Below are 27,648 nucleotides of genomic sequence, written 5' to 3' on the forward strand. Positions count from 1 at the left end.
CGTGCACGCCGGGCTGAAATCTGCTGAGCTCGATGGTGACAAATGACAGGGCCAGCTATCCCAGCTGGCCATCGTGTCGCAGATACACTGCACAGCTCCTCTCCTCCCAAAACTTGGAGTTCACCTACGAAATCCCCATCTGGGAACGCTGCCCTGGGGCTGCACTTCTGTGTTCCCCTAGCTCACATCTCCTGGGATGGAAGAGGGGAGAAGAAAAGTGCCCCGAGCCTCCCGACCTCAGGGCTGGCACACTGGGACCATGCGCTGCCCGTGCCCCGTGCCCACTCCCTGCCACCCCCGTGCCCCACATCCATCGGCTGTGTCCCACTGCAGCCCCGACAGTGGGCACCCAGCAGGGAGGATTTAAAGCTCCTCGTGTTATCGGTGCTCCTGGCCAGGTTTTTGTGCTCAATCCTTTGGATAAGAAAAATAAAATAATGGCCGTGTTGGCTCTGGGTGTTGGCTGAGCCAACAGAGCTCCAAAGGGGAGCTGTCACTGGCAGCTACAGCTCTGTTTGTTAAGGGTAAATCTGCTCGGAGAGCACCGGGTGAGCCCTGGAAAGGTCAGGCTGGTTAATCACGGGGGGAGGATTTGCTCTCCAATTGTGCTCATCCCCCGCTGGGACCAGGGGGGGCTTCGCGGGGGTGTCAGGCTGCTCAAATCCATGCACCCCCACGCCAGGGGCTTGCCCTCCCCGGATTTACCCTTTCCTACGGGCTGTCCCTCCTGCTTTTCGGCACAAATTGGAAATGAGAGCACCGGGGTCACAGCAGCTGCCAGTTGCTGAAATGAGATCTCGAATTTTGGGTGTGTTTAGGGCCAGGGAGGCAGGCTGCAGCCTGCCCCAGCATCGCAGCACCAAGACCCCAGCAACATCCCCAAATCCGTGGGGGCTCCGACACTCCTTGGGGGCTGGCTGGGGAGGTCTGAGCAGGGACGTCTGTGAGACGCCTCCTGGAAGGCACAGCATGCAGGGAGTTCCTGTATGGCTTCAACTCTAGGTAGGAAGGACGCATAGACAGGGGAGAGGGAAAAGGGGGACCCTGGGGACCTTGGGGACCTTGGGGACAGCAACAAAAAACAGGGTGAAGGTGGCAGGAGCAGGACCAGCCCTCAGGGCGAGCATCCCCTGCCTGGCAGCCGCAGGCATCACTTTTAGCCCCCGGCTGGGGGGGTCTCCATACAGAGAAGAAAAACACCAGCTGGAAGAGTTTAAGGGTTTCTGCTCTGGAGGACAGGTTTGTGCTAGAAGTGTCCCTGGAGCAAGACTCCAGTGCCCCGAGCTCGGGGCTGCTGGCCCATCTGCCAACCCAGATCAATCCCCCGCTGAGCCACATTGCTCAGGTGCCTGGGGGCGGGTGTCACCACCGCCGTGTCCCCTCCGCCCTGGTCCCACGGGAGCTGTGTCCAAGCTGGTTGGTGCATTTGGTGTCCCCGAAATGCTTCGGTGTGCTGCAGCTGTGGGGCCAGGCACAGCCAAAGAGTGGAGAATGGCTTCTTGCAGTCCCAGGCATTTTCTCGAGAGATGCTTAAAAGAAATAATAATTAAAAGTACAGCTTGTTTTTAGTTGGCCTGTTCTGCAGCAGCGAGACCACTTACCACCCCAGGCCAGCCTCCCAGCACTACGGCTCCGGGAGCGACAAGGCCTGGCCCTGGCTACTGAAAACCCCTTGGGGGTCTGTCTGTGTGCCTTGGCGGCGGGCTCAGGGGGGAATCCTCTGCCCTGCTGGGACCCAGGCAGCATCCGACAGTGGCCGTTGGGGTGCCGAGGGCTTGGGGAGTCCGTGCAGGATGTCTGCAGCGCCCAGATAATGTCCACAACACCTCCTTGTGCCTCTCGGTGCGGCCATTCCTCTGCTTCGGCTCTCTCCTGGCCAGGCAGGTCTCTGGGGAGAGAAAACGAGCCGGGCTGCAGGCGAAGGGTGTTGGAGCAGGTTATTTGTCTCCCTCTGCCCACCCTGAGGAGCAAAGCCACCGCTCAGGCCTGGGCTCGCCTGCCCGTGCCCAGCAGCTTCCCGGGCACAGCCCTGGCTCGGTGGGGCAGCCCCCAGCCCCCCGCCAGCCCCTGCCCCGTCCCACCTCCGCAGCGTGAAGGGAGCTGGTCCCTGGTGAGGCGAGTGGAGAGGGGGCACCAAACGTCGTCCCCCCCCGGCAGCTCCGGCGTCCCTAGGCCCGTCTGCTCCTCACACCGCCGTCTCCTGCTCCGCGCTGGATTCCTCCTTCTTCCTCTTCATCTTGCAGAAGCCATGGAGCCCGCAGAAGCACGCGAAGGTGAACTGGGGCATCACCCGGAGCAGGAGAGGCGTGGGGGCACCCGAGGAGACCTGGATGGGGACAGGGAGATGTGGAGAGATCAGGGCAGCTCCTGCAGGTGCCCAGGGGATGCACGAATGGGACAGATCCCCCAAATCACCCAACTGGAAGCAGGCCCTGAAAGCCGACCCCAGCCCCTCTCCGCTCTAGGGGACGGTGGGGACAGACGTGGGGACAGCTTGTGGCACCCGATGGGGATTTGTGGGCCCTTCGGGGCGAGGTGCCCGGGGACACCCGGCGAGGCTCAGCACCAGCGGTTCCGGCACAATGAGGCTCAGCTGAGAGCAGCGTCCGCTGGCTTTGTGTCCGTTTTCAGAGGATAAAATAATGCCCCAAAGCACAGCCCACATTACGGCCCAACAGCTGCAAAATGTAATTATGCAAACGAAAGGCTGCTTTTTTTAAAATAAACAACAGATACTTGCAGAAATACCATCTGAAGCGAAACCTTCGTTTTCTCCCCACTTTAAATTTTAGCACGGTTTGCAGGTTGCCAGCCCTGATTTTGCCCCAGCAAAGGCAGTGCTGGTGCTCCCAGCAAGCTGTGCCCAGCACGTGCAGCACCGCACTCCAGCACTGCACATCCTCACCCCATCGCCCTCCAGCCCCACGGACAGCAGAGAGACCCCAGCACCCACTGCATAGCCAGCACGTAGGCTCGCTGCAGAGCCATAATTCAGCGTTTATTCCCCGGCAGTATAAAGAGGGAATAGCTCAGGGCCTCAGTTTACCTGTCTATGAAATGGGCACAATGGTAGTGCTCAGGCTATCAAAGGACCAGGTGGAAATCTCAGTGTATGGGGTACTGGTGCATCCAGAGAGCCACCGGCACCGACAGCAGCTAGCAGAGGGAGCCCCTGGACAGTGGGGGGGGGCACTGTGCAGACCCCCCATCCCACCACCCCCACCCTGCCTCCCTGCTGCAGGTTAGAGCGATTCAAACTCCCAGCGCAGACAGCCGGGAGAAAATCAATCGTGGGGAAAAAAGCCGAACCAGGTGGGGTCCATGCGCCCTTCCCTACATGCAGGGGTGTTGTCCGCTGCCTCCCTGCCTTCCCCCCTTCCAAGAGGCCCAGCTGCAGCACAAAGCCAAGGGCAGCAGCGAGAGGTTTCATTCTCTGCCCCCCTCCCCAGCCTTTGCCAGCCATCTGGGTACCTGCCCAGCAGCTCCCAAATTAAACAAGGCTACCTCTGGAGCTCACAAATAAAGACAACAGGCTCTTTAATGAGTCTCCCGTTCTGAATGGCTTCCCAGCGTAGCGGCAGGTCCCCGCGCCTCTCTTTGTGCTGTTGCTTTTTGTTAGGAGCCTGAGAATGGGATTTGGGAGGGAGCGGCTGGGGCAGAGGGGCTGCGCGGGGCTGCTGCGCCCTCCCGGCTCTGCAGAGCTCCAGTGGGAATGGAGCAAAAAACCTCTGCCTGCAGGGAGGGGGAAGCCCCAGGGACCAGTCCCTGGGTGGGCACAATGTCTGGATCTGGCACTGCACACCCCAGGCTCACGCAGAGCTCCCCACCACAGCATCCCACCCAGTCCAGCACTTTATTAATCGGGTGGAAACGCCTGTGGCAGACCCCCCAGGAAGGCTGGGCTGAGCCATACCCGGTCCCCCCATGCCCGTCCCTGCAGCCCCGTGCCCCCCACATCTCCCCGTGCCCCCCACGTCTCCCCGTGCCCATCCGTCCCCGCGCCGCAGACACAAAACCCCCCCAAAATCCTGGGCGGTCGGGCTGGCAGGACCCCCGTGTCCAGTAGGGAGCTATTGATATATTTAGAGGAGCTTGTAACGGCGAGGCTTTTCAGGCTGACCCTCTGCCTCCCATTCAGGCAGCGGACAATGATGAATGAGCCCCGGAGAATAGAGGCAGCCCAGCTGAGGCTGGCGCTCCTGTTCTTCTTGAAAAGGTAGAAAAAGGATCCTGAAGGAGCAAGGAATAATTAAAAAATAAATGAACTGGCTTGGGCAGTGATGACAGAAGCCCTGCTTGATTTGCAAGGGCTGGGCATGCTTCACAGACCCATGCTGCCCTTTCTATTCAAGGGAGAAGATCCTTTGGATAAAACTCCGCTGCAGCAGGGAAAATGCGAGGAACATTAAAAATGTAAAGCTAGAGAATTCTCTTTAGTCAACTGCATAACCCCAGGCCGTGTTTGTCACTGTCACAGTGATGAATTGGGAGCTGTCTGGAATCAGCATGCTCACTTTAATAATGTCACTTTCCCTGGACCCTAAAAAATGTCTTTCCGAACCAGTTGGACAGAGCCAATTCCTTAGCCCGGCAATTACCCGTTTCCCTGGGTTTTGCCTCGCATCCAGGCAACTCTCAGCAGCGCAGCCGAGGTGGGAAATCTTCGCTCCCTCTCGCCCCGGCCCCAATTCCTCCCGTCGAGAGCTGGACACGCTGCCCTGGGCTCAGCACATCGCGGTGGGGACAGGCTCAGGTTGGTGGCTGCTGGGTGGCCACGGGCATGGGGAAGGCACGCACAGGATCAGGAGCCCACGTTTTGGCTGATTTTCTTACTTTACTCTGCCCCAGTTTTGCCTTTTTTTTTCCTTCCCTGAGAAATGCAATCGAATTAACTTTTAGCTACTTGGTTAGAAAAAACAATATTAAGTTTTGCATTTTAAGCTCTGAATTTCAAAGCTGCCTTTTGCCGCCAGCATGTCGGTTTTTCCTGAGAAATGGGATCATTTGCAATGGAAATCGGCCCCTTTTATTTTTCGCAGGAACTGAATGCAATTAAATCATTTGTAACGAAACGTAGAAAAGTTCCCAGAAATTTTATTTCCTTTGCCTTTCATGACAGCTAGTCTGTCCACCTCTACAGCCAAGACTTGCAGAAATGATGGATGGCTGGGGGGAATCTCAAGCCTGGACTTCTAAAAGCCGCCGTGCAGACACTCAGAGGAGTGCCCCGGGTGGCAGAGCCGTGCCCCGGGAGCATCCATCCCTTCGAGGCATCGCAGCGCCGGGCAGGGCAGCTGCTCCCTGCGTCCCTTGCCTGAGCATGGGAGCCCTCCCGATGGGTCTCAGGCAGCACCCATCACACGAAGGGACTCAAACCTTTCCCGACCCTCGCAGCTGCAGGATTTGCCCAATTTGTCTGTATTTCAGCCGAGCTTTCCAAGCCATTATTTCCTAGGGCTGCTTTTTTTTTTTTTTTTTTTTCCCTGCAAACCTCGAACGTAGCGCTGCTTACAGCCAAACCTAAGACAAAGCCAACTTCAAAGCAGCTTCTGTAATGAGCAGCAGTGCATTAGAAAGCCAACAACAGAGGAGACGAGACCGGGCTAAAGCTAACCTGAAAAGAAGCACCATCCCTTTAAGGAGAGATAATGAACGGAGAGGCTGTTGCTTGGCATGTTTGCAGAGAATCGCTAATTAAAACGTCGCTTCTGTAAAGTATGCTGATCCCATTGATTCTTCCCCCCACACAGTTAATTTGCTGCTAGGAAGGCAAAGTCGCAAGGGTCCTCATTATAAAAATTTCACTGGCTGCAGCTAATGGTTGTAATTAATAGGTGCAATAAATTTCAAATGGGCAGCCAGGGTGTTCATTAGCTGTGGGCTGACTCAGCACCGGTGGCCTCACCAGTTACTAAATAACCCATTTCCAAGCAGCCGGGAGGAGGAAGGTGCTCGGTGGCACCACCGGCACATCCATAATTCCCCACCAAGAGCAGAGCTGAATAAATAATTCCCAGCAAGTCACAGATTTATCTCTTTTTGTCTCGTTCGTGAATCGCCCAGGCAAAGCTCCCCGAGCTCTCAGCCAGCTAACTGGGGGCAGGTTTTCTCAACAGCCGTGCGGGAGCAGCCAAGTGACCTGCATTTTGTGTGGGATCAGCACTCGAGGAAATGAGCTCTGAAAACCTGAGTCCTGCAGGAGGACGGGCACACCTCCTTCCTCCCAGCTGCACTTTGCTTTCAGCTATTTACCGTGCAATTTCCAGTGCTGCAAGGAGAAGAGTGCTGGGGCACCTGCCCATCCCAACACCCCCATGGAGGTACACCAGTGCTTGCTTCTCCATCTGTGTTTCTGCCGCCAAAAAAGCCACTTTCTGGGACTCCTGTTTTGGAGCATGGGGTTGGATGGTGACGCAAGGTGCGGGTGAATGCCTGGTGACAATACCCCAAGCCCCAGTGAAGTCCTTGCACGACGCGCAGACCCCTGCGTGCCCGCTCAGACGGCAGCCTGCTTGGACGTGCCACAGCTCTGCCTGCCGGAGACGTGGGCTGCGGCGTGTTCAGGAGCGTCTTGGTCCCATTCCTGGCAGCCTGCACCAGAGCTGGGCTTCAAACCCGCCCCGGTCCCCGCTGAGCATCCCCCCTGCTCCTTTGGGATCCCCAGTGCCCAGCCCCAGGTGTGCTGGGGGCTGCTGGCGAGGTGCCGGTATCCTGCGGTGCCCCATCGGGGCTGGGAGCTGCAGCTCTGATTTAAAAATAAATAAATAAAATAGCAACAGCTTTTCAGTTCGTTATCACCTGTCTGTAATTAAAACATTCATAATTGGCACTCTTTCCCCTGGTTCTCTCTCGGGACCGGTATCCACAGGGCTGGGTGACCCAGCAAGAAGCTGGTGCTGCTGCTGCGGCTTTCCCAGTGCAGCGTTACGCTGTGAGCCGGGCACGAGCCGGATGGCTCTCACATGCCCAGAGCCAAAATTATGGCTGGTTCCATGCTGGGGGTGAGGAGAGATGGCCAGGACCGAGCCTGCAGTGCAGGGCTCTGTGTCGAGGCACGCGGCTGTGATTTTTCCTCCCTGCAGGGCAGCGCAGAACAAGCCCCAGCCTCGCCCGCCGCCAGCTCGGGGGTACGGCAGCTCCACGTCCAGAGGAAGCCGGGGACGGTGGATGCCTGTCTCCTAAATGTCAGTTATTATCTGTAATTAGTGACTTGTCCTGCTCTGCACACCTGCTCCCAGGAGCTCGGGAAGGGCAGGAGCCTGGCGCAGGAGGGCTCAGGCTGGGCACAGGAGCTGGAGCTGCCCGGGAGCACCCCTGCAGCCGCCCTTCCAGCTCTCTCCTCTGGACCAGGGATGGGATTTTGGTCCCTGCCTTTGTGAAAACAGGTGTGTGCCGAAGTTCTCTAAGACACTTTGAAAACGCCAACCCGGTGTCCTGTTCTATTCCACGCTGTGAATGTTTTATAAGCACAGGAGCATAGGGGTTTTGCTTTGCTGCCTTGTACTCTCTGGGTTTGTTTTTCCAGGCTTTTCCCAGGCAAAGGGAGGCTCAGAGCAGGGATTTTCACAGACCCAAATGGGAACACTGAGAACCCAACTGGGGCGAGCAGCTGCCAGCAGCCCTGGTCCCCATGTCGTGGCCTGGGACGTGGGCAGTCGAGGCTGCAGGGATGGCGAGGTGCCGGAAGCTGCCCCAGGGAGCTGGGCACAGCCGAGCCCAGAGCTCACCTGATGCTGGCAGCGTCTCCTCTCCACGATGGACCCTGTCCAGGGGTCCCTGCCAAGGCCTTTTGCACAGCAGAGTTTGCACAGAAACACTTGTCCCGTGCACGTCCCCCCCGCCTCGCCTCTTGTAAGCCCGGTCAGATGTCCCTCTGAGGATCAAACAGATGGAAAAACAGGAGCCAAATCGTGCTGCTTAAGCCTTTGTGCGCTGCCAGGGAGAGCTGGGTCTGCCCAGACAAGGGCAAGAAAGAAGGAGACCTGGCAGAAAGTCACCGGCCCCGGCTGCTGACCACCAGGCGCCGTGAGAAGCGTGCCCGCCCAGGCTGCCCTCAGATCCAGCCCCCACCAAACACCAGCGCGGTACAGAGCTGCTCGTGCTCCCTCCGTTTCTTTCCTTCTTAATGCCTGCCTTGCTAAAAGAAAAATCAATAGCATAAAGGGTAGTGAGAGCAGGTCTCGGGGGCAGCGTTTCCAGCTGGCGCGCCGCAGACAGGCTGCCAATAATCCCGTTCTGAGCGGCTTTGCGCAACAGCCACCGAAATATTAATGGGAGCCGCGGCTGCTCCAAGGCAGGCTCAGGTTCTTCCCTGGCTCCTCGACAGTTGGAAGCAGCCGAAGCTTAGGAACGGGGTCTAAACCTAACACCAGCAGCCCCGATTGCAGAGTGCAGGCTCCATAGCCGCGAAACGAAGCCTCCAGCACAGGGACCACAGCACCTGCGAAGGCGCCGGCACTGCCCGGAGACGATTTCCTCGTCGCTTTCCCAGCACAACATTTTGGGTTGATGGCGAAATGGGACCTTTCGTGGGGTTTTGGTTCGTTTGCACTGTTCTCCCCTTCTTGCCAATTAATTATCGGAGCGACACCCTCACTCCGGGCTTCCCAGCCTGGACTCGCACCAGGGCCAAGCCATGCGTGTCCGACGCAGGATCCGGCCCTGCTTGGCATGAATGGCTCGGGGCGGCCATTGTGATTGGTGAATTTTCTGAATGAGCAAATCCTCATTAAAAAATAATTAAAACAGCCTGGTGAGATTGGCTTAATTCCTTTCATTTTGACTGATGGTGTTTAGTTTTGATGATTTATGTGCCACAGCCTTGCCAGCTCTCATGCTTTCATTGTTGAAACTCATGGGATTTCATGATTTTCTTCCTTCCACACCTCCTTGAGTCATGGGATTACAGCTGAATCTCAGCTTTCATTTTTTTCAATGACTATTATTTTTAAAGATGCATTCCAGGCTGGTGAACTAAACTTGAAAGCCTGACACCTAATGACTCAAAGCTCAGGAAGTGAGAGAAAAAAAAAAAAAAAAAAAAAGAACAAAAATCCCCGGCTTCCTGTGTGGTGAGGTGCTTTGTGACCCCCTGCAGACGTTCGGGTGCTGTTGGAGGTGGTGGGGTCGGTGGCATCGCCCTGCTCTCGTACCCTGTCCAGCATCCCGGACCCACGCCCGTCCTGCATGGCTCTGCCGCGTGCTGTGCCCGGAGATGCTGCCTGTGCGGATTTATAAAGTGCAAATTTACCAAGTTCTGCCTTTTTCACATGCTCCCTGTTGCCCTCTCCCCTCTGATATCCTTGGGGCGGCAGGGACGGATCCTGCATGGCACAAACCGGGCTCTCCGTGACCCCCTGGATCTGCAGCATCCCCAGGCCAGGGCAGGGCGTGCTGGGAGGATGGCGTGGAGGTGTGGGGGCTTTTCTCAGCCACCCGCCGTCCCCCGGCGAGGGACAGCAGACAAAAGCAGAAAATGGGCTTCTGCCATCACCTGGCGGCCGTGCCCGCGCCGCTTCCCCGGGCGCCCCTTTGGAAATGCCCTTGGGTCCCCGCCTGCCACTTTTGTTCTGCGGGGCTGCAGGTGGGGATGCTTTGAACCGCGTGAGAAAAGCTCGCTGCAAAGAAAGGCTGCTCCCTCCGCAGCGCCGCGGAGCGCCCTTTCAGCCCCCTGAATGGGGACGACGGCGCCTGAAAGGCCGTGCCCCCCGCCATCCCCGGCCCCTTTGTCTGCCCCTCCGCTCGCCGCCCCCTGCCCCATCCGTCTTGCTAAACCTCTAAGGCCCCGCAAGGCTTCAATGCCCCCTTTCACTTGTTATTTGTTACCAAATAAATATGGGTGATTAAAAAGGGATCAGGAGTCCGTGTGGTTTGCAGAGGTGCCTGGAAGGTGGAGTCCCTCCCCTGCGTAGCCCATGGCTTTTCGCCCTACATGAGTTAGGAAAAGCAATCACATAGGAATAAAAAGCCATAGACCACAGCAGAGGGCTTACCGAGGATAAGCCAGCAGTCTTTGGGGAAAGAAAAGGAAAAAGGGAAAGGGGGGGGGGGGGAAAAAGCAACCCCCTTGTCTAAGCTGTCACCCTCCCATGCCCAGCTGGGAGCAAAACCCACTCCCCCTGCGCTGACCTATAAATCCAAGGAAACCTCCCGTCCAGCCCCCACGGCCTCTGCCAGGTCACCTCTCAGCACCACGGCATCGCTCCGGCCACTGCAGCGTCATCCCCGCGGGTCCCTGCAGGACAGCCACGGCCACTCCTGCCAGCTCTGTCCCCCGGGCAGGGACCTGTGGGTGCAGGAGCCTTTTCTGCTCCTTACGCTGCATGAGCTGTGCTTGCAGGGCCAGCAGCCTCTTGCAGCAGAGGTGCTTAAAAGACAGCGTGCCCTAGCCTCGGTCAGGGACAGCATGCCCAAGGAGCAGAAAAATAAAAGGTTTGTTTTCCCTTTGCCAGTGTCCTGGCTGAAGCTACCCCTTAGCTCCTTTCCAAGTGCCATGTATTCCCCATCACATCACTTTGTGCTGCTTTTCAGGATCCCGATGAACCTGATAAAGCTTGAGTTGGAAGCCAGGCAGCGCTCTGGCTGCGAGGGGAGCAGCGCAGGCGCGCACCTGCAGAGCAGGCACCCCTTCTGCAGAGGACCGGGTGTCTGCAGGTAAATCCCCTTTGCCAGCAAGGGGGAAGGAGCTGGGATCGGGGTGCTGCTGCGCCCTGTCCTGTAGCTGTTTGGGAAATCAGACCCTGAGGGCCTTGCCGCCATCACTCAGTGGTGGAATGGGGAACAAGAGCTGGCCCCGGCTCACCTGGCAGCGTCACGGGCGGATGCGCCTTGTGGAGGGAGCCGAACAGACCTGCCTTTGTCAGGGGAGACAAAGGGCTAAAGAGAGCTCTGGCTGCAGAGCTGCCTGCCGGGGGGGCCTTCCCTGCTGCCTTTTCGGGGGAGCCTCCATCGCTCCCCCACATATCTCGAGGCAGACACCGGAGAGGCTTCTCAGGACGAGGTGCCACATTTCACGGCGAGCAGCTGCTCCGGGCAGCCCTGCCGAGAGCCGGACGCAGACCTCACTGACCTTATTCTTTCACAAAGCCTCTGCATCTCCTTGCACCTGGGGGAGCTCCTCTGGTGGCCCCCAAACTGCCAGGTTGTGCCCGGGAAGGTGCTGGCTCCTGCTTTCGTTCTCTTCTCCTCCTGGGCCTTGGGCTTGTTGAGCAGCAGCTGCGAACTGCCAGGAGCTGGTGAGGTCAGCTCTGCTGCTGAGCCCAGGGAACTCCCTTTCTTGTTGCCTTAGCAAGAACCCTGGGGACATTGAATGTTTCTAAAACTATGCGGCCACCAGGTTTGGAAGGGGGAAGCATTCTGCACCCTGCAGTTTGGGATAGCAGCGAACAGGACTTTGACCTGCAAGCCAAAGTCGTGAAGCACAGGGGTGGCTCTGAAGTGGTGTTTCCCAAGACTTTTTCTCCTTGAACTCCCGTGTGTGAATGGCAAGAAGAAAAGGCCACCGTGTGCCACGCTTTGTGACGCAGCCACCCTCGCGTCCCGGCCCCTTGCCCTGGATGTACCCGTGGGCAGAGTGGCCCCAAGCCCCACAGGCACAGCCATGGCTCAGCACCAGCACCGTGCCCTGGGCGCAGGCACTGCCGTGTGTGCCTGCAGGTGAAGACCCCGGTGTGCACCCGTGGGTGCCAGGCGCCCCATGCCCATCTCTGTTCCCCAGCTCTGGCACCAACCCAGTCCCAGGGGTGCGCTAATATGATGGCCTCCATTTCCCAGAGCCTCGTGCACCACGGGGTCAAGGCATAATGGTCAAGCCACACTTGCTGCCTCTCTGAGGCACCCAAAACCTTCCCGAGGAGGCTGCGCCCACCTGAGGGCAGCTCCAGCACCACGCTGCTCTCCCCTTGGAGGGCCACCAGCCCCATAACCGCTCCGCAGGGACCCCGCAGAGCCAGGCAGCCCTCGGGCACTGCAAGCACCTGCCCGCACCTCCCCGAGGACGCCCCGCAGCCGCCGGCCGAGCGCGGCTGACCTCACCTTTGGCAGCACGGCATCCTCTCCACGGGAAGGGCACCACGCCAGCACCACGGGCTTTGGGATGGAGCCGCCACGGCATCGCCAGCTCCGTCCTCTCCTTCCCGCATCGCCCTGGTCCCCCCCAGCAAGACCCGGGCGCCGCAGCGATGCTCCCTGCCTGGGGGTGCCCAGCACCCCCAGCACCTCCGAGCTCCGGGGGCTCGCCCCTGCAGCCCCGAGCCCTCCCCTGCTCCCGCTGCCGTCCCCAGCGCCCCGTCCCCGCGTCCCCGCCGAGCCTCACAGCGCGGTTGCATACTTGAAATGGTTGTGCACCGAGGGGCCGGGAGCGGGGGGGGGGCGGGGGTCAGGTATTTCTCCATCCCCAGCTCCGGAGAGCCGGTAACAAAGGCGCTATTGAACTGCAGCCTCTCTGGTCTGTGAAGCAGAAACCTCTTGTATCTACTTCAGTGCCTTTGATCTAACTCCCCCAGTGGGATGGATATTACTCATGTCCTGCTGCTCGGGTACTGCTGCCAGAGCGGGACGGGGGGGACGAGCCTCCCCCGCTCCTCTCCCCGCGCTGGGAAGCGTCCAGGGGCACCCAGCCATGGCCCCCGCTCTTCCTCCCTACGGCCCCTCTTTCTGCCCCCCTCTGCCCCCCAAACCTCGCCGCCCTCCCAGCGCGCGGGCCGGGCGCACGGAGGCGGCAGGAGCAGCGCTCTGCGCCTCGCATTCCTCTCCTGTAATTAAAGCCGGTGTGCTGGGTGGAGGGGGAATTTCCCAAAGGGTTTTGCTGGCGTCTGGACAAGGGTCAGACAATGAGAACATTTGACAGGGTGCCCAAATCCGCCGTATCTTGGAGACGCTCAGAGCCTCCCCCGTGCTGTTTGTCCCAGGCGCTGGCTGGCCGGAGGTGGGGGCCGTGTGGGCAGGTTGGGCGCTGGGCAGGGGGGCAGCAGCTCGGGGGCTCTCACCAGGCCCCCACAGCCTTCACCCCATCCAGGCTGCCCCAAAAACACAGCCCCAGCTGCTGGCACCTGCAAAGAGTGAGCACTACTGCATTGCTCTGAAGCCGTGTCCCTCCTGGGATCCCCCAGAAAATCCCGGGTAAAGGCATCAAACACACCTCAGGGACTCACGTTGCTTGGGGTGATGCTTTAAAATGCATTTTGCTGCCTTCAGTGAGCTACCTGCCTTGCTCCCTGCTGAGCCAGGGGCACTCCGGGCTTCGCCTGGTCCCACCGGTCCCAGGGGCACCGCGACGCTGCGACAGCCTGGCTGGAAATCATCCCAGCAGCCCAGAAGCACCGGAGTGCTTTTGGAAATCCTATTCCCCTGCCTTCCCAGCCGCTTTGCAGCAAACCTGGTGCCCGGCGGCTCCCGGCGGCACACAGAAAGCCGCGTGGCAGCGTCACCTCCGGAGCTGTCAGGCCCCTGGGGTGCCCACACGGCAGTACCCAAAGTGAGAGCACGCGGAATTACAGCACAAGAGTGACGCCTCCCCGGAGCCAAGGGCTTTCAGCGCTGCTTCGCCTTCCCCTGGGGCTCATTCCCCCCGTCCCCAGCTCCCTGCCCCACGTCCCACGAGCGGGGAGAGCGGAGACGTGCAGAGTCTCACCGGAGCTGCCTCATCCCCACTGCAAGGGGGAGAAAAACAAAACCACATTGCCGAAAACGGGAAAGGATGGGATGGACGGACAGATGGACGGATGGATGGGCATCCAACACACACCAGCCACGCCAGGCTTACCTAGAGGATTTTGTTTTCCTCGGTGGTCCGCAGCAGTGGCATCCCTACAAGGTGCCATCAGCCTTTCCTTTAGGGGATCATCTGAAGCTCCCCCCTGCCCAGCCCTTCACCCCCCAGCCCCGCGCTGGCTCCTGCCTCAGGACAGGGTGTGCGGGACCGAGCTCCTGGTTAGTTTTTAAAACATTAACTATTATAACTTGGGGAGCGGTTGATGTCAGAGTTGGGCAACGATCCATTTTCAAGCTGTCTTGACAACTGGCTCCAGCACAGCAAGATTAGATCTACTAATCATATTTATAAGGCGCCCAGGATCATGAATTGGGCATTCAGAGAATATTTGTCATTGTAACAATGTCATTTCCAAGCCTTCAGCGTGCATTTCCATGTCCTCCAAGCCGTTACTGTTGGACTTTTTGGCTTTATGGAAACATCAGCTTGGGAAAGAGGCGGCTGGAACGCACTTGTTGTGTCGCTGCTGTGCACAGCTAAGGTGCACGCTGTCTGTCACCTGTACGTCCCACGGATGGGGTGATGTCGGGGTTATTTATGGGTTATAATCAGCTTCCTCGTCACCTGAGTTCCCGTTGATAGCTGCTTTAACAAAACACACGGAGGCTAAATCTTTTAACCCCCCCAGCTGCCTGCTTCCTACAGGCAGTAAAAAGGAAGGGCAGGGGAGCTGAGCGCCCCCCAGGTCACGCACAGCACCCTTCGTGGCGAGCTCAGCAAACAGCCACGGGGTTTTCTTCCCCGTCACCCCCAAAGCAGGCGGCTGTCGAGGAGCCCACGCTGTGTGCAGCACCCGTACCGAGATGTGCTCGACACGTCCGTGTGTGATGCAGCGCTGCGAGCGCTGCAGTGTGGCGTTAGCGAGAGCCCAGCAAAGCCCAGGCTCCCTTCACAGGATGCTCTGGCAGTCACAAAAAGAACCCACAGACGCAGGAAGAGCCAAAATAGTCCTAATTTTGCAGGTGCACGTGCAGTCGCACGCTCCTTCCAAAACACAGAAGGCAACACAGAACTGTTCAGCTTTCTTTTAAGGAGAGGAATATCCGCCTCTCCCTGCTGCCCAGGCAGCCCATGGGATGTGTTTTCCTCTTCCAGTGGGTCCAGGGTCTGCTTTTCCCTAACTCAGGGAATTATGCTGCAAAAATGGGGCTGGAGAGGTGCCGTGGGGCACGGGGCATGCAGAGCTGGGCTCTGGCTGCCCCGGCACAGCACAGCCCAGCACCAGGCTCCTGGATGGGCTGCTCCGGGGGTGCCTGAGGTGGCTTTGGAGAGCAGAAATGTTCTCGCAGGAGCACGCAGCTCTGAGCCAGGAGGACCGTTTTGCAAATCCAGTTAGTTTGTACAAATTGGCTTCAGGTACAAAACCAACTCCGCGAAGTTGCAACGCCACTTTTCCATTTGGAACAGCATGACACTTCCAGTTCTCCTTTGCTCTGACCAAAAATACACATTTTAGGTGACTGGAAACATAATGAAAGGTTTTCCTCTAGGTGAAACAAAATGCTCTCTAACCTTTAGATGATTTTGTTTCCCACAGCGCTAAAAAAGAATCAGAATACCTTCATTTTGGCTTGACTCCTTGGTGCTCCTGTGCTCTGCAAACCATCAAACGGGTCCTCAGCAGAGCAGCCAAGCAGCCCGGGGAGGGTCACATCCAGCCCTGGGACCCCGAGGCCACTGCTTGCTGTGTCCTGGGTCCCTACGAGCCCTGCCGACCCCCGAGCCCCCCTGCTCAGCCCAACGCACACAGCGCGGCTGTTTTCTCTGGCTTTTTTTTTCCAAAATGAAGGGATGAGAGAGGCAGGGAGGGAAGGGACAAGACAATGACCCGGATCTCCTCCTGCAAACCAACCGTCAATTTGCCACGCAGCCCATTAAGAGAGGGCAAACGCGACTCGGGAACCCAGGTAAGTCGCTCCCTAACAAGATCCTCCCCGGCCTTTTAGCACATTCCTGGTCACGGCGGCCTCAGCTCCCGCAGCCCCAGCTGTAATTAAGTCTGGGCTGCGAGGCAGGAGACGCTGCAGCAGCCGGGGGGGAATTTGTCTGGATTTGTAGGAGGAGCACACAGGGCTGATGAGAAATGCTCTTGCTAAGGCAGGGGACGGGAGGGCAGCTGCAGCCCGTGAAGCCAGGCTGAGCTCAGCCCCAGCTTGATCCCCCGGGCAGGATGAGGCCACCGGCACCCAGCCGAACCTCGCCCCGCAGCCTGCTCCCACCCAGACCCCTTCTCCTCGCTGCCACGGGGGATTTACAGCGGCACGAGTGAGAGAAGCTGGAGCCTCCCCATGGGGTGCTGCTCCCCATCACCAGCTGGAGGCGATCGGCAGGAGCTGGGGTGATTCGGACCCAAACGGGACGGGACGATGGTGTGCCCATGTGGCAGCCGCCGCCGTGCGCGTGCAGGTGTGCGTGCGAGGCAGAAGGGTGGCCGAGCCTCACGCAGCTCTTTGTGCCCTCCTGGGATCTGGTGGACCGTGGCCAGGCACCACGAGGCTTGGGCTCGCTTTGGGCCCCCGGGGTCTCCTCGCACCAGGGGAAGATGCTCAGAGGTGTTCCCCTCGATGGAGGTCTTGGGCACGTCCCCAGCACGCACCTCGCTCCTCAGCGGTGACCTTCCCGGTCTTCCCGCCGCGTGAAAAATTCAGCAGTGTCAGATCTAAGGTGATGCAGACGGGAGATATTTGTGTTTCGTCTGCCGTTGTTTGCCGTTACCAGCGATTTGTCATGTTCTGCTGACAACTCACCAGGGACCCATGACATAATGTGACACCTATTAGCATGAGGACAAATCCTGACGGAGAAAGCGCCTCTCCTCCACCTTGGGAACCTCTCCTCCCCTGCTCACCCTCATGGACACGGCGCCAGGGTGCTGGGTGACAAGGGACAGCCACAGCCGGGGGGAGATGAACCACACGTGCAGACCCACAAGCACGATGTGAAGGTGCCCCGAGCTCACACCGAGCCTGTTCTCCCCTCCCGGAGCCGTCCCAGCCCTGCTCCCACCCAGCCCCGTGCCGAGGGGCTGCCACGCACCCCGGCTGTCCGCAGACACCAGGAGGGGACATCGCCAGGTCCCCGGGGGCACCCAAGCACATCAGCTCGGGGTGGGTCGGGGGCTCTGCCGCCCTCCCCTACCCATCCTCACCAGTGCTGGTGCTTCCAGCAGAGAAAAATTGTTATCCTCCGTAATGGGCTATCGCAGCCCAGGCAGGCGAGCGCACACACACACATGCACACACACACACATGCACACACACACACACACGCACACACACACACACACATGCACACACACATGCACACACGCACACACACACACGCACAGGCACACACGTACGCACACAGTCTCTGCACCACCAGAACCCGGTCTCTGCCCAAGCCACCGGGCACTGATCGGTTTCTCCAGACCGTGTCCGCCCTCAGGACCCCGCCGCCGTCCCTTTGCTTCCCGTAGCCAGGCACGTATGAAAGAAGAGCCGGAATCAAAAGGCACCGAAATCGAGGCAATTCCTATCTCGCTGTAATTAATCCCCTTTCCCCTTGCTGACATCACCGCTCCCTTCAGGTTAATACATGCACCGCTTCCCTTATCTTTCCTCGGGATTACCTCATCGCAGAAAACCCAGCGCTCTCCGCCCTGCCGAATGCCAGCACTGCCGTTTGAACTGCAGGTTCCCAGCCGGAGGAAGGATTTCTCCGGTGCTGTTTCATCAGAGCACTGATCTCTTCCTAGCGCACTGACACCTGGCTCTTTTTTCTTACGGGACTCGATGCTGTTCGGCAAGGCACAAGCTCTAACAAATCTGCTCCTCGCTCTCCAGTTCACGCTCGGGAGAAAGAAAAACACGCTCCTGCCCCGGGCACCCTTCATCATTCTCCTTGCCTGCAAGCAGGGGCCGATGCACAGATTTTACACACGGTGCAAACAGCGCAAAAGTCCTTGTGTGCACACAGGCACAGTGCTACCCCCCCCACCGGCATGGCACTTGAGTGAGAGACAAAAAAACTTATCACGTATGTACAGCGACGCGTGTTCATGTGCAGGAACACTCATACAAGTGCACACCTCGGGCTGACGGGCACCAGCTGAAGAGTTGGTGTGTAATCCAGCTGATAAGCACCTCGATGTGCTGCATGCAAATCGGGGCAATGTAAGCAACGTGAAAGCACATCCATACACACACAGCTTCACAAACAGTCACACACTGATGAGTTATGACTAATTGGTGATTATTCCTGCCTGAAACAAAGAGAATTAACATTTTTTTTTTCAGCTAATCACATCTACAGCCCCAAGAACATAACTGCTGCAAGCAAATGCCGCAGATTAGCTCCGAAACGCTGCGAGTCACCGCACAGAGCCACAGCCACGCACACGGCCAGGAACACATTGTCAACATGCCCCGTAAACAGACGCAGAGCGTGAATTTCTTTGGGGTGCTCGTGCCCGGGCACTGCCCGCACGGCTGAGGAGCGCCGTGCAGGTAGTGCACGCACACCCGCTGCTGGCTGCAGGTGGCTGGGTGCTCGCTGCCCGCCGCGCACCGGGCGCGCAGCGTGGGCTCGCTCTGATTCACCGTCTCTCCCACTCACACACACAACTCCACTACGCAAGGCTCCGAACAAAGAGAGAAAGAGAAAAATGCTGCCTTACTTTCTTTTTTTTTTTTCCTTTTTTTTTTTTTTTCCCCCTCTATTTCAGGACTTCGGCGGGACCGGCTTTCTTTGGAGGCGTCATGAGAAGCAAGTTAACAAACCGCCGAGCGCCGAACGCAGCCGTGCGGAGGGGAAGCGCTCTTGGCCAGCAGAGAAGAAGAGAAGGAACAAAAGCCCGGCAATAGGAGCGGTGCTGAATAGGTGTCTTCCTAATTGTAGGGGAATTGTGTGGATGTGTGTGGCGCGGGCGGGAGGGGCGATGGGCAGAGGCCTCCCTCCCACGCCGGCTGGGGACGGCTGCCCGCAACCCCGGGGTGAGCTCAGAGCATAAATTACCTCCAGCTCCCGCGCCCCGCTCTCCCCATTGGGCTGCGGAGCCGCGCACACGTCCGCATCCCCAAGCCCTGCACGACCCGCCGGTGGCATGGGGACAGGGATGGGGATGGGGATGGGGACGTCCCCGCGCCCCCCCATGTCCCCACCCGGGCAGGGGCTCCGCTCGCCCCTCCGCTCGCCCTCTCCCCCGTCCTCCCCTCCTGCTTTGTCTCCGGCCCCCGTCTCCCAGCCAGGCAGACACAAAGAGCCTCTGACCTGGGAGGAGAAATACCGGCTTCCAGAGGAAAACACCCGAGCGCTCCGATTTGTGCTTTCAGCAGGCAGGGAAATTAAAAATAGCTGGTATAGCTCGAAATCAGAGGCAGCATTCCTTCCTTCCCTAATGAGTATAATTAGCGGAGTGAGGATGGAAGCGTGTTTCCCCCGCTGCTCCCCGGATCCTTCGGTGTCTCCAAGTGCCAGCCGGCGTGATCTCCTCCACACGCTTCGGGGAAACAGCCTTTTTCCACTTCCAAGGTCTGCCGGGGCAGGAGCTGTGCTTGAACACAGCTATCGACATGCACTTCAGCTGCCTTAAGCTCTTCCTCCATCTCCGTTTCAAAACAGAGGGGTTCAGACAGAATTAAATCCCTGAACACACAGCCCGGGTCCTCTGGGGTGTGCAGCAGCAAGGAGAAGTCGGATTTGGGACCTGTTTTTTTTTTTTTTTTTTTTTTTTTCCTTGCTCATTGCTATCCATTCACTTGAGCTCTCATAAATCCTGAGCTGTCAGTGTAACAACGGGTGGCTCAGGGGGGATTTAGGCAGGCTTCAGACCCGCAGAGCGAGCTGATCCTGCTCCCGAGCCAGCGTCCGACCCAACATGAGCACGGCATCGCCCCACCGGTCCCCTCATTCAGGGCGCTGGGCTGCTCTCCCATGGGGACCCATGGGGGGACAGGGACACCTCCCTGCTCTCTGCCTCGTGGGTGGCCCCGTTGGACACCCCATAAATCCGAATTCAGCCCCGGATTAGCCTAACCCCCGGGTTTGGCTGCACGGCCCCAGGTGAGCGCAGCGATGCGGTGCGGCTGCAGCAGGGTCCACCCAGCGCATCCCCTCCCCTCGGCAGGGAGCAGGCGAAGCCCCGCCAAGGGCAGCGTGCTAGGGACGTGGTGGGCAGCTCGTTAGCCGAGGGGCCTAACGAGCTGATCCCCTGGGTTGTGTGCACAAGCCAGAGGAGGAGCAGGAGCGCCCGGGCTGCGGCAGGTCGGGAGCGGCCAGGGAGGGCTGCGCCCCTTGCAGCATCTGCTCGGCTCTGACATTGTGCTCACTTGGGCTTTTTTTTTTTTTAATTGTCTTGATGTCCTTCATTTGCATAATCCCCACAATGCAGCGCAGCAGGACTTTTGCTCTGAGCTAATAAATAGATGACAAAAATAAATGTGTCATGTAAGATTTGCTTCCATTTTTTCCCCTTTGCGAGCGAGCTATCACCGAGAGCTGATGCTCGTGGGGCTGATCTCACAGGATCTGTCAGCCTGGCCTGCCATGAGCAGCGACGCTCGCGTTGCCCGTGGTGCACAACTTTGCCAGATGTTCGACTGGAGCCTGCGAGCTGAGAGCAGGAGGAAAAGATGGCTGCGAAAGGCGAGGACGCGCTCCTCGCCCCGCATCAGCCCGCCACAGCTGGTCCTGCAAAGTCAGCCCAAAAGCGGGCGGGCGAAGGGCTGGTGGGGGGGCTGCAGGCATTAAAAAATTCATCGCTGGGGTTGTGGTGTGCCTACAGCCAGTAACAGGCAGGCAGGTCCCGGGGGTGCCCTATTTTTAGAGGCTTTTTCTTCAAAATCACCGGGCACCAGCTCTCCGCTCTCGCTTGCGGTGGAGACAGCACCATTTAGGAAATGAGCTCCCTTAGCCAAGAAAAAAGAGTGATTGCCCTGCTGGGAGCAGCCAAGAGGCACAGCACCACGTGCTTGCCACAGGACGGGCCCCCCTCAGTTTTACAGGATTCAGTTTCTCACCTCGAGGAACTTGGCTGGCCGGCACCCAGGGAACCGATGGGAGCACAACCCCCTAAAAAGGCTCAAACTTTTAAAAGAGAGGCTGCAATTCACCACGGGGCCCCGCAGCCCCGGACACCTTCCCTGTAGGGCTGGGTGCTTCCCATGGGGACGGCTGGACGCGTGGCAGCCCTGGGGAACAGCCCCGGAGCGAGTCAGGGCTGAACCCTGCCTAACCCCAGATCAGTGCACTGATGGGATTTGGGTCTGATGGCAGATAGCAGCAAGACTCATCGGCTTTCTGAAGATTTAGTAGGAGCTGGTTACTTTGCAAAGGGTGCTGGCAGCTCTGGAGATCATATCTCGTGCATTACAGCAGGCGGTATTTTTTTCTTCCCGCAGCCCTGTGATTCTGGAGGCTTCTCAGCTCTTATATAAAAGCGTTTTAGCATTTCCAACTGTGTTGTTTGTGGAGAAAAGCCTGAAAACATGAATTCTAAAGGGCAAAAGCTAGAAGAGAAATAAAGACCTGATAATATATGAGCTTTCTTTCCTCCTTTCTTTTTTTTTTTTTAAACCCTGGCCAATTTTAAATCATTTTTATGGCTGTACATAACTGCCTTCTGGCATGCGAATGCTTGAGCCTGGTGTTACCATAAAGATGGATTCACAACCGCTGGTCAGCGGAGGAAAAAGCTCTGCCTGAGGTTTCCGAAATGCCGAGATCAGGCTGCGAAAGGGGCTCATGAGCCTCGCAGAGCTGCGCTTAGATGACATTTAACAGGTCCGGGGAGGAGGCGCTGGGCTCATGCCTGGGTTTCCCAAGCAGGGTGGCTCTGGGGACGTCTCCTCCTGTATCGGAGGTATCGGAGGTGGGATGTGAGCTGGCAGCGAGCTGGGCTGGCAGCGGGGTACTGGGGAAGGCGGGGTGCTTCCCAGTGCAGGAAACCAGGAGCTGCAGCGGGTCCGCCCCCAGCTTGTCCCATCCGAGGGGGCTGCACCCAAGGGGTCTCAACCCAGCTCCGCTGAGCCCCACATCCCTCTCCTGGTGCCAGCTGAGGTGGTGGGTGCTGAGCAGGCAAGGCAGAGAGCCGTAAGGACGGCAGAAAGGAAAAATCAGGGAGAGAGGGTGGAAATTAGATGAGATCTGGGGGAGAGGCACGGAGGAATGTAGAGCATCCCTCCAGGATGCGGCGGATAATTTCCCCCTTCCCCAAAGCGCTGTGGCGAGGGGATGGGATCATCTGTCTTCATTACATCCCCAGAATAGGCTCTGTCAGGTTACAGTGGAAAACGAATCAATATCCCCCGTGGCCCCGCCGCACACCAGGCTGCGCGCCGCACTCGTGCTGGCACAGACGGGCGCTGCTCCCCTCATGGCATCGGTCTCCACGGCCTCAGGGGAGGCAGAGATGCCCAGGTATTGCCACGCACTGTCTATGCAGGCTTGTTCATTTTTAAAATGAGTTCACACTCTTTCCGAGCTGTCTACCGAGGTGTTTTATTTTCCCCTTTCTGTAATATCCCGACACCTTGCTGCGTATTTGCCATAAACACCTGACAATGCTCCTGCAACAAAACCCCCCGAAGCACATCTATCCAGGGAGCGAAAATCCCGACTGAAAGACTTGTCTGAGATCTGAAATCCCTACTGAAAGACTTGTCTACAGAGTCACAGCCACACCGGCCCACTCGGACTGCAAACCTAGCTCACACGCAGTGCCCAAGGCACCTGGGGCGAGGCATCTCCCTCCGCAGGGATGCTCCTCGAGAGATGTTCCAGGTTGCTTTTCCCTGGTGCAAGTCCCTGCGGTCCCAAGGCAGCACCAGGTGTGCTCTTTGTCTCCTTGTCACCTGGCCCTGCTCAGTCCCCAGGTAAGGGGCAGGGAGCTAAGAAACCTAAGAAATAAAGGCGAGGACTCCACCAGCAGGCGCTGCTGAGAGCAGGCAGACCCCAGGCTCAGAGACCCTCAGGGCAGACGAGGTCCCGACCATCGCATGGCATTTTGTGGTTTACCGGGGGGATTTGCAAACAGCTGTGTTGGCAGCCCTTTGCTGGAGACTGCTCTCCTCCCAGCTCAGCACCCTGGTGCTTTCCCAGCCCATGGGCTCAGTCCCCAGCCCACCCTTGGGACCCTTCCCTGGGCAGGAGCAGGACCCCGTGAGCTCCCCACTTTGCACGGGGAGATTCACCCCGGCTGTTTTCAAGGCAGCTTTCACAGCCCTGCGCCCGGGCTCCGACAGCAAGCAAAAAGTCTCTCCCAAGACAAGACCCATCCATCTTCCTCCCAGCTCGGCCGTGCGGCTAAAAATAAGCCAATAAAGTAGCAATCACCTTGGAGCAGCAGCAGCTCCATTAAAGCAGATTGGGCTGTGGCACCTGCGCCCCGGCCCCATGACGCACGCCAGCCAGAGCCCCAGAAGCCTCCACCTGCCTGCTCTGCCCCACGCCGCGGGGTGAGGGAGGTGGGGGCCAGCACGGCAGCCCCCAGCTCTGCCCCATGGCCCCTTACTGCTTCTGGGTCCGGCTGCATCCCACCAAGCTCCTCCAACACTCTCAGTGCAGGCACAGCCAGCTCCGAGCCTGCAAAAAGGGGCTCCTGCAGCGGCTCGGTGGCAGCGATCACGTCGCACCCCTGCCCATCCCAGCAGCTCTCGTGGCCCCAGTTGCCCATTGGGGTCCCCCATCTGCCACGTGCCCCCTGGCCCTGCTGGTCGGGGTTGTTATGTACCTCCTCCCATGCAGGTGTTGGCAGAGGGGGAGATCCACACCGATGCGACATGCGGGGTGTTTGCATCAGTTTCCGTTGCAAACGCTCATTTGTCATGTAGATCTCCTGGCATTTTTTTTTAAAGGGTAGATTAATTTAGGGGAGTTCTCAGATCCAATTTCCTCTGGCAATGGCTCTATTAGGCTGTGCACAGCAGAGATACAGGCTCCCGTCCTCCTGCTGCTACTGATGGAATTTGATTCCGCGCTGCCAAATCTGCAGGGCTGCAAACACATTCTCACTCTTGATTAATGTGAGTAATTTCTGCTTGAAAGAAGGTTGAAATGAGCAGCCGAGGGGAAGCGAACGGTGAGGGTTCCCCCCCACCCCTTCTCCTCCCCCATCCCTCGCTGCTGTTTGCGTTTTACCAGCTCTGGCATGGGCTAGCAGACAAACAAAAACGCTGGCCCCGTTTCAAGAGCAGCAGAAGGTGTGGGAGCGGGGGGCACCTCGGAGCACACTTGGGTGCTGCCGCGCTCTTGCTCATGCAATGCAGGGGGAGAGGACCGGGGGGGCAGGGGCTTGCTGCCGGGGGGGTGGCAAAGGAAGGTTGGCAAGGGGGACACGTGTGGGGTGCTCATGAGTGGGGGGGGCAGGTGAGGGTAAGCCTGAGCAAAACCAGGGTTTGGCTGTGGGGGCAAATGTGAGGGGGAAGGAAGGGGCCAGCAGGATGGAGAGGACACAAGAGGAACGATCCCTGCTGGCTCTGTGGGGTCAGGAGGTGGGGGGCGAGCAGGGGGTTGTCATCCCCTGTCATGCTGTATCCCCACAGGGCATCCACGCCGCCTGCTTTTGTCCCTGCAGGTGCACCCCCAGGGCTGCTGGGGGGGCCCCGAGATGCCCACATGGCTCTCTGGGGGTGCATGGCTTTGGAGAGCAGCCAGTAGGGCCACCCGGCTGCCGTGCACCGATCCGGTGAGAGCCCCCTGCTCAGCATCCCTGCAGCGCCTGCCCCAGCACCGCCAGCCCCGCGCAGGGTCTGTGCACGAGGCTGCCGTAGTGCCGGTAACAGCGGGAGTTTTCCCCAGTGAAACCCCAGCCCCTACGTCCTCTCCCTCGAGAGCAGCGGCGGCTTTGCATCTCCTTTTCAATTTATTTTTATAAGGAAGGAGGGAGAGAGAGTCACATCCTAATCTGGCAAAATGTCAGGGAGTGATTCAGAGAAGAGGCGAGCGGCAGAGAGAGGCAGCCCACACAGGAGAGTTGTTTCTGATTTCCAAATGTCAGCATGTCCTTTAATTAAATGCTGATTAACAGGGGACGTGAGCCCTTGCGCTGGAGCCGGGGCTGCTGCTGGTAGCATCGCGCCCCATGGGCAGCCCGGGCGATGCTCACAGCCACGGGGCGAGCTGCAGGAGAGGTGGGCGAGCTGTGGGAGCTGGCCCTGCCCGACCAAAGCAGCCTGGCCCGAGGCTCACGCCGCTACAAGGACACCAAAACGCTTTGCTCGGCTTTGCTCAGCTCCTGTGCGAGCCTCTCGTGCCCCATCCCCAGTCCCCCATCTAGCTTCTGAGCAGGGCTGGGATTGCGCTTGTGTTTTTTGCCTCCGAGTGGAAGTTTTGTCGGAGCTAGTTCGGTGAAACTGGCTGCAAACCCTGATGTGAACACTCCGACTTCAGTCTGAGCAGCTCTTTTTTTCCCCTCAGTTTCTGTCTGTTCTCTGTACACGTAAGCAAAGCTGTAAAAATGCCTTCGTGTTTGGGCTTCCCCAAACCACCTTACTCACCTAAATATGTCCCTAAGCCTTATCAGCCGCGCCGCTGCTCTTTGTCCTCTCAGCCATGCCTTGCCTTTGAAGTCACCGGGAGGTTATCCTTGAGGTTAGGGGGGCCGGGCCGTGCTGGGGCTGCATCTGCCCCGGGGGGGGCTGACAGACCCTGCCTGACCCTGGAGGTGGAGAGGGGTGGCACGGGGCCGGCCAGCCCGCAGCGCGGCCACCCGGCGAGCTGCCACCCGGCTGCCTCTGCCTGGTGCTGCCCCCAAGCCCCAGGAGCTGATTCCCCCCCGCTATGGTGCGGGGAGGTGGCACATGGGACGTGGGGAATAAATCCAGGCAGCCCTGTGCCCTTCTGGACAGATGGGGCTGGTCCAGCTGTGGGGTTTGTCCCGGGTGCTACAGGGCTGGGGCAGCCCCATGCCGGGAGCAGCAGATTTATGGAGCCCACGGGGTACATACGTGCTGCTCTGCACCCTGGGCATCCGCTGGCCAAAAACAATGCCCCGAGCATGCCACGGCTCTCCAGCCTGCCCAGAAACTTCCACCTAGGGCAGCCTCTTCCTCAGCCCCACGTCACACCACGCGCGTGGAGCAGCTCGCGCAGGCAAAGCCTGCCAAGGTTACGGGGCTGGAATCACATGCCAGACAAGGCTAAATCTGAAGAAGCGGTCTATAATTAAAATCACACTCCTCGGAGCTGAGAGAAAAAACTTTTCACGCTTCTCTTCCTGTCTCCACAACACAAATCACTCTGCACATCTCAGCCCCCTGACTTTTCTCCCTCCCCGTGCCACCTGGCAGCAGCCGAGGTTTGGGTCTCGGTGCCCGGTGACCCTCGGTGCCACCTTCCCCTGCCCACCCTGAGCTCGCAGCAACAAGTGCCTGCTCCCGGCTTCCCGCAGCGATGCTGCCAATTCCCAAGCGCCACCTGACGGCACCAGCTCCCGAAGCGGGTTGTTAGGCAATATTTATATCGGCGCAGCCACAGGAACCAGCCCTGCTCCGGCACCAGGAGGCAGGGGGTGGGAAACGGGGCCACGAGCCGCAGCCCCCGGCCCAGGACGGGCAGACCCAGGCTGTGAGTTTGGCGAATGCACACGCTGGCTGCTCGCTTCTCCAGACCACAAAAGTCGTCCCGTGCTACCCAGGAGCCAGGCAGATCCTGCGAGCCCTGGTTGGGGCATCCCCATGGGTCCCCCTCCTTTTAATTCTGCTTGAGAGAACAGCCCTGTGTTTATACTCGTGAGACCGAATTACGTGGAAATTCTGGGGGCCACGAGCCACGTGGCGCTGGGAAAGAAGTCACTTTCTTCTGCCACCAAACGAGGGACGCTGGAGGGACGTGGCCACACCGGTGTCACCTCCACCACCCTCTGCAGCCACAGAGGGCTGCATCTGGGCATCACTCGGGGCCGTGCAGCCTGGTGTCTGGCCACCAGTGCCAGCAGATCCTGCACCCTCCCAGCCAAAAAGGGCCAGCACCCAGCACGACAAACGCCAGTGCATCACAGACGCATCCTGCAGCCAGGCCTCTCTTCCTCCCCACTCCCCAAACCCACCTAGGGCAGGGGCACCAGCTGAGAAGGATGCAGCATCGCCTCAGGATGCTTTGAGAGCAAAGTCCGAGGACAGGGGCAGCCGAACTCAGCAGACATCCCCGCTTCACTGCCTGCCTTCCCTCCCCTCCCTCCACCCCTGGGAGTGCCGGGTGTCTGACACTTTTCGGGAGGGGGGGGGGGGGCAGCACCTATTTGGGTGAGCCCCTCACCGCACCCCAAACACCCCCACACTGAGCAGGGCAGCACCCAGCTCCCCAAGGACGGTTCTTACCAGCTGGGGTCCCCGCTCAGCGTCTGGCACAAGCTCCCAGCACCCCGGCTCCAGCACCCACCAGCCCCGCGGGTGCCACCCGCGCTCGGCACAGGCGGGCACGCCGGGACACCCGGCACGAAGGCAGCGGGCTGGAGGGACGGCAGCAGGGCGCTTTGCGCTGCGAGGGGTGGGGAGAGGACGCGGGGGGGGGGGGGTGGCGGCGGTGGGAAGGGGGATGAATCATTTTGAAGGAGCCAGATTTCCATATTCCCCCTGCTGGAAAATTCAAGTCTGCTCCGAGTTTGCATCCCAAATGCGACTGCGTTCGGATCCCTGCCTCGGAAGGCACGTACCTCTCCCAGCAGCCGGCCCTGCCGGGCTCAGCGTCCGCGCTGTGTACCTGCCAGCAGGCTCGTCCTTCTGTTCACGCTGAGCATCATGTTTGCTTTGAACGCCGAGGGAGTTCAAAGCTGCAACTTAAGGACTCGGGGAAGGGGGGTGGAGGTGGACGGACTCACGGCGAGGAGCAGCCATTGGCTCTGCCTCCCTGGCTGCTCTGCCAGGGGGCCTGGCTGAATTCGTGTCATCCTTCCCCTCGCT

The 27,648-nt window shown here is 58.9% G+C and overlaps 1 protein-coding gene across 9 annotated transcripts; it reads right to left on the minus strand.

Annotated features, from left to right (window-relative positions):
• Window positions 1-1,207: 1,207 nt before the first annotated feature.
• On the minus strand, window positions 1,208-27,550 carry BLACAT1 (BLACAT1 overlapping LEMD1 locus). 9 transcript variants are annotated; one of them, XM_066982991.1, is made up of 4 exons: window positions 12,034-12,307; window positions 4,599-4,870; window positions 2,082-2,326; window positions 1,208-1,888 (listed from the first exon to the last, which is right to left on the minus strand). In XM_066982991.1, the coding sequence occupies exon 3, from the start codon at window positions 2,285-2,287 to the stop codon at window positions 2,186-2,188; it is 102 nt and encodes a 33-aa protein (XP_066839092.1). In that variant the 5' UTR covers window positions 2,288-2,326; window positions 4,599-4,870; window positions 12,034-12,307; the 3' UTR covers window positions 1,208-1,888; window positions 2,082-2,185. The 9 variants fall into 9 exon arrangements, with proteins under 9 accessions (XP_066839092.1, XP_047926852.1, XP_047926858.1 ...); XM_048070895.2 differs by lacking the exons at window positions 4,599-4,870; window positions 12,034-12,307 and adding an exon at window positions 27,402-27,550; XM_048070901.2 differs by lacking the exons at window positions 4,599-4,870; window positions 12,034-12,307 and adding an exon at window positions 27,067-27,221.
• Between the last annotated feature and the right edge of the window lie 98 nt (window positions 27,551-27,648).

This window comes from Anser cygnoides, chromosome 25, assembly GCF_040182565.1.
Source record: "Anser cygnoides isolate HZ-2024a breed goose chromosome 25, Taihu_goose_T2T_genome, whole genome shotgun sequence".
Classification (NCBI taxonomy): domain Eukaryota; kingdom Metazoa; phylum Chordata; class Aves; order Anseriformes; family Anatidae; genus Anser; species Anser cygnoides.

Coding starts and splice junctions, on each gene's coding strand:
- BLACAT1 (XM_048070893.2), bottom strand. CDS start 17,648: ATGATGAAGGGTGCCCGGGGCAGGAGCGTGTTTTTCTTTCTCCCGAGC. Junction 2,327..17,381: donor GCTGGGTTTTCTGCGATGAG/GTAATCCCGAGG, acceptor GTCCCCATCCAG/GTCTCCTCGGGTGCCCCCAC.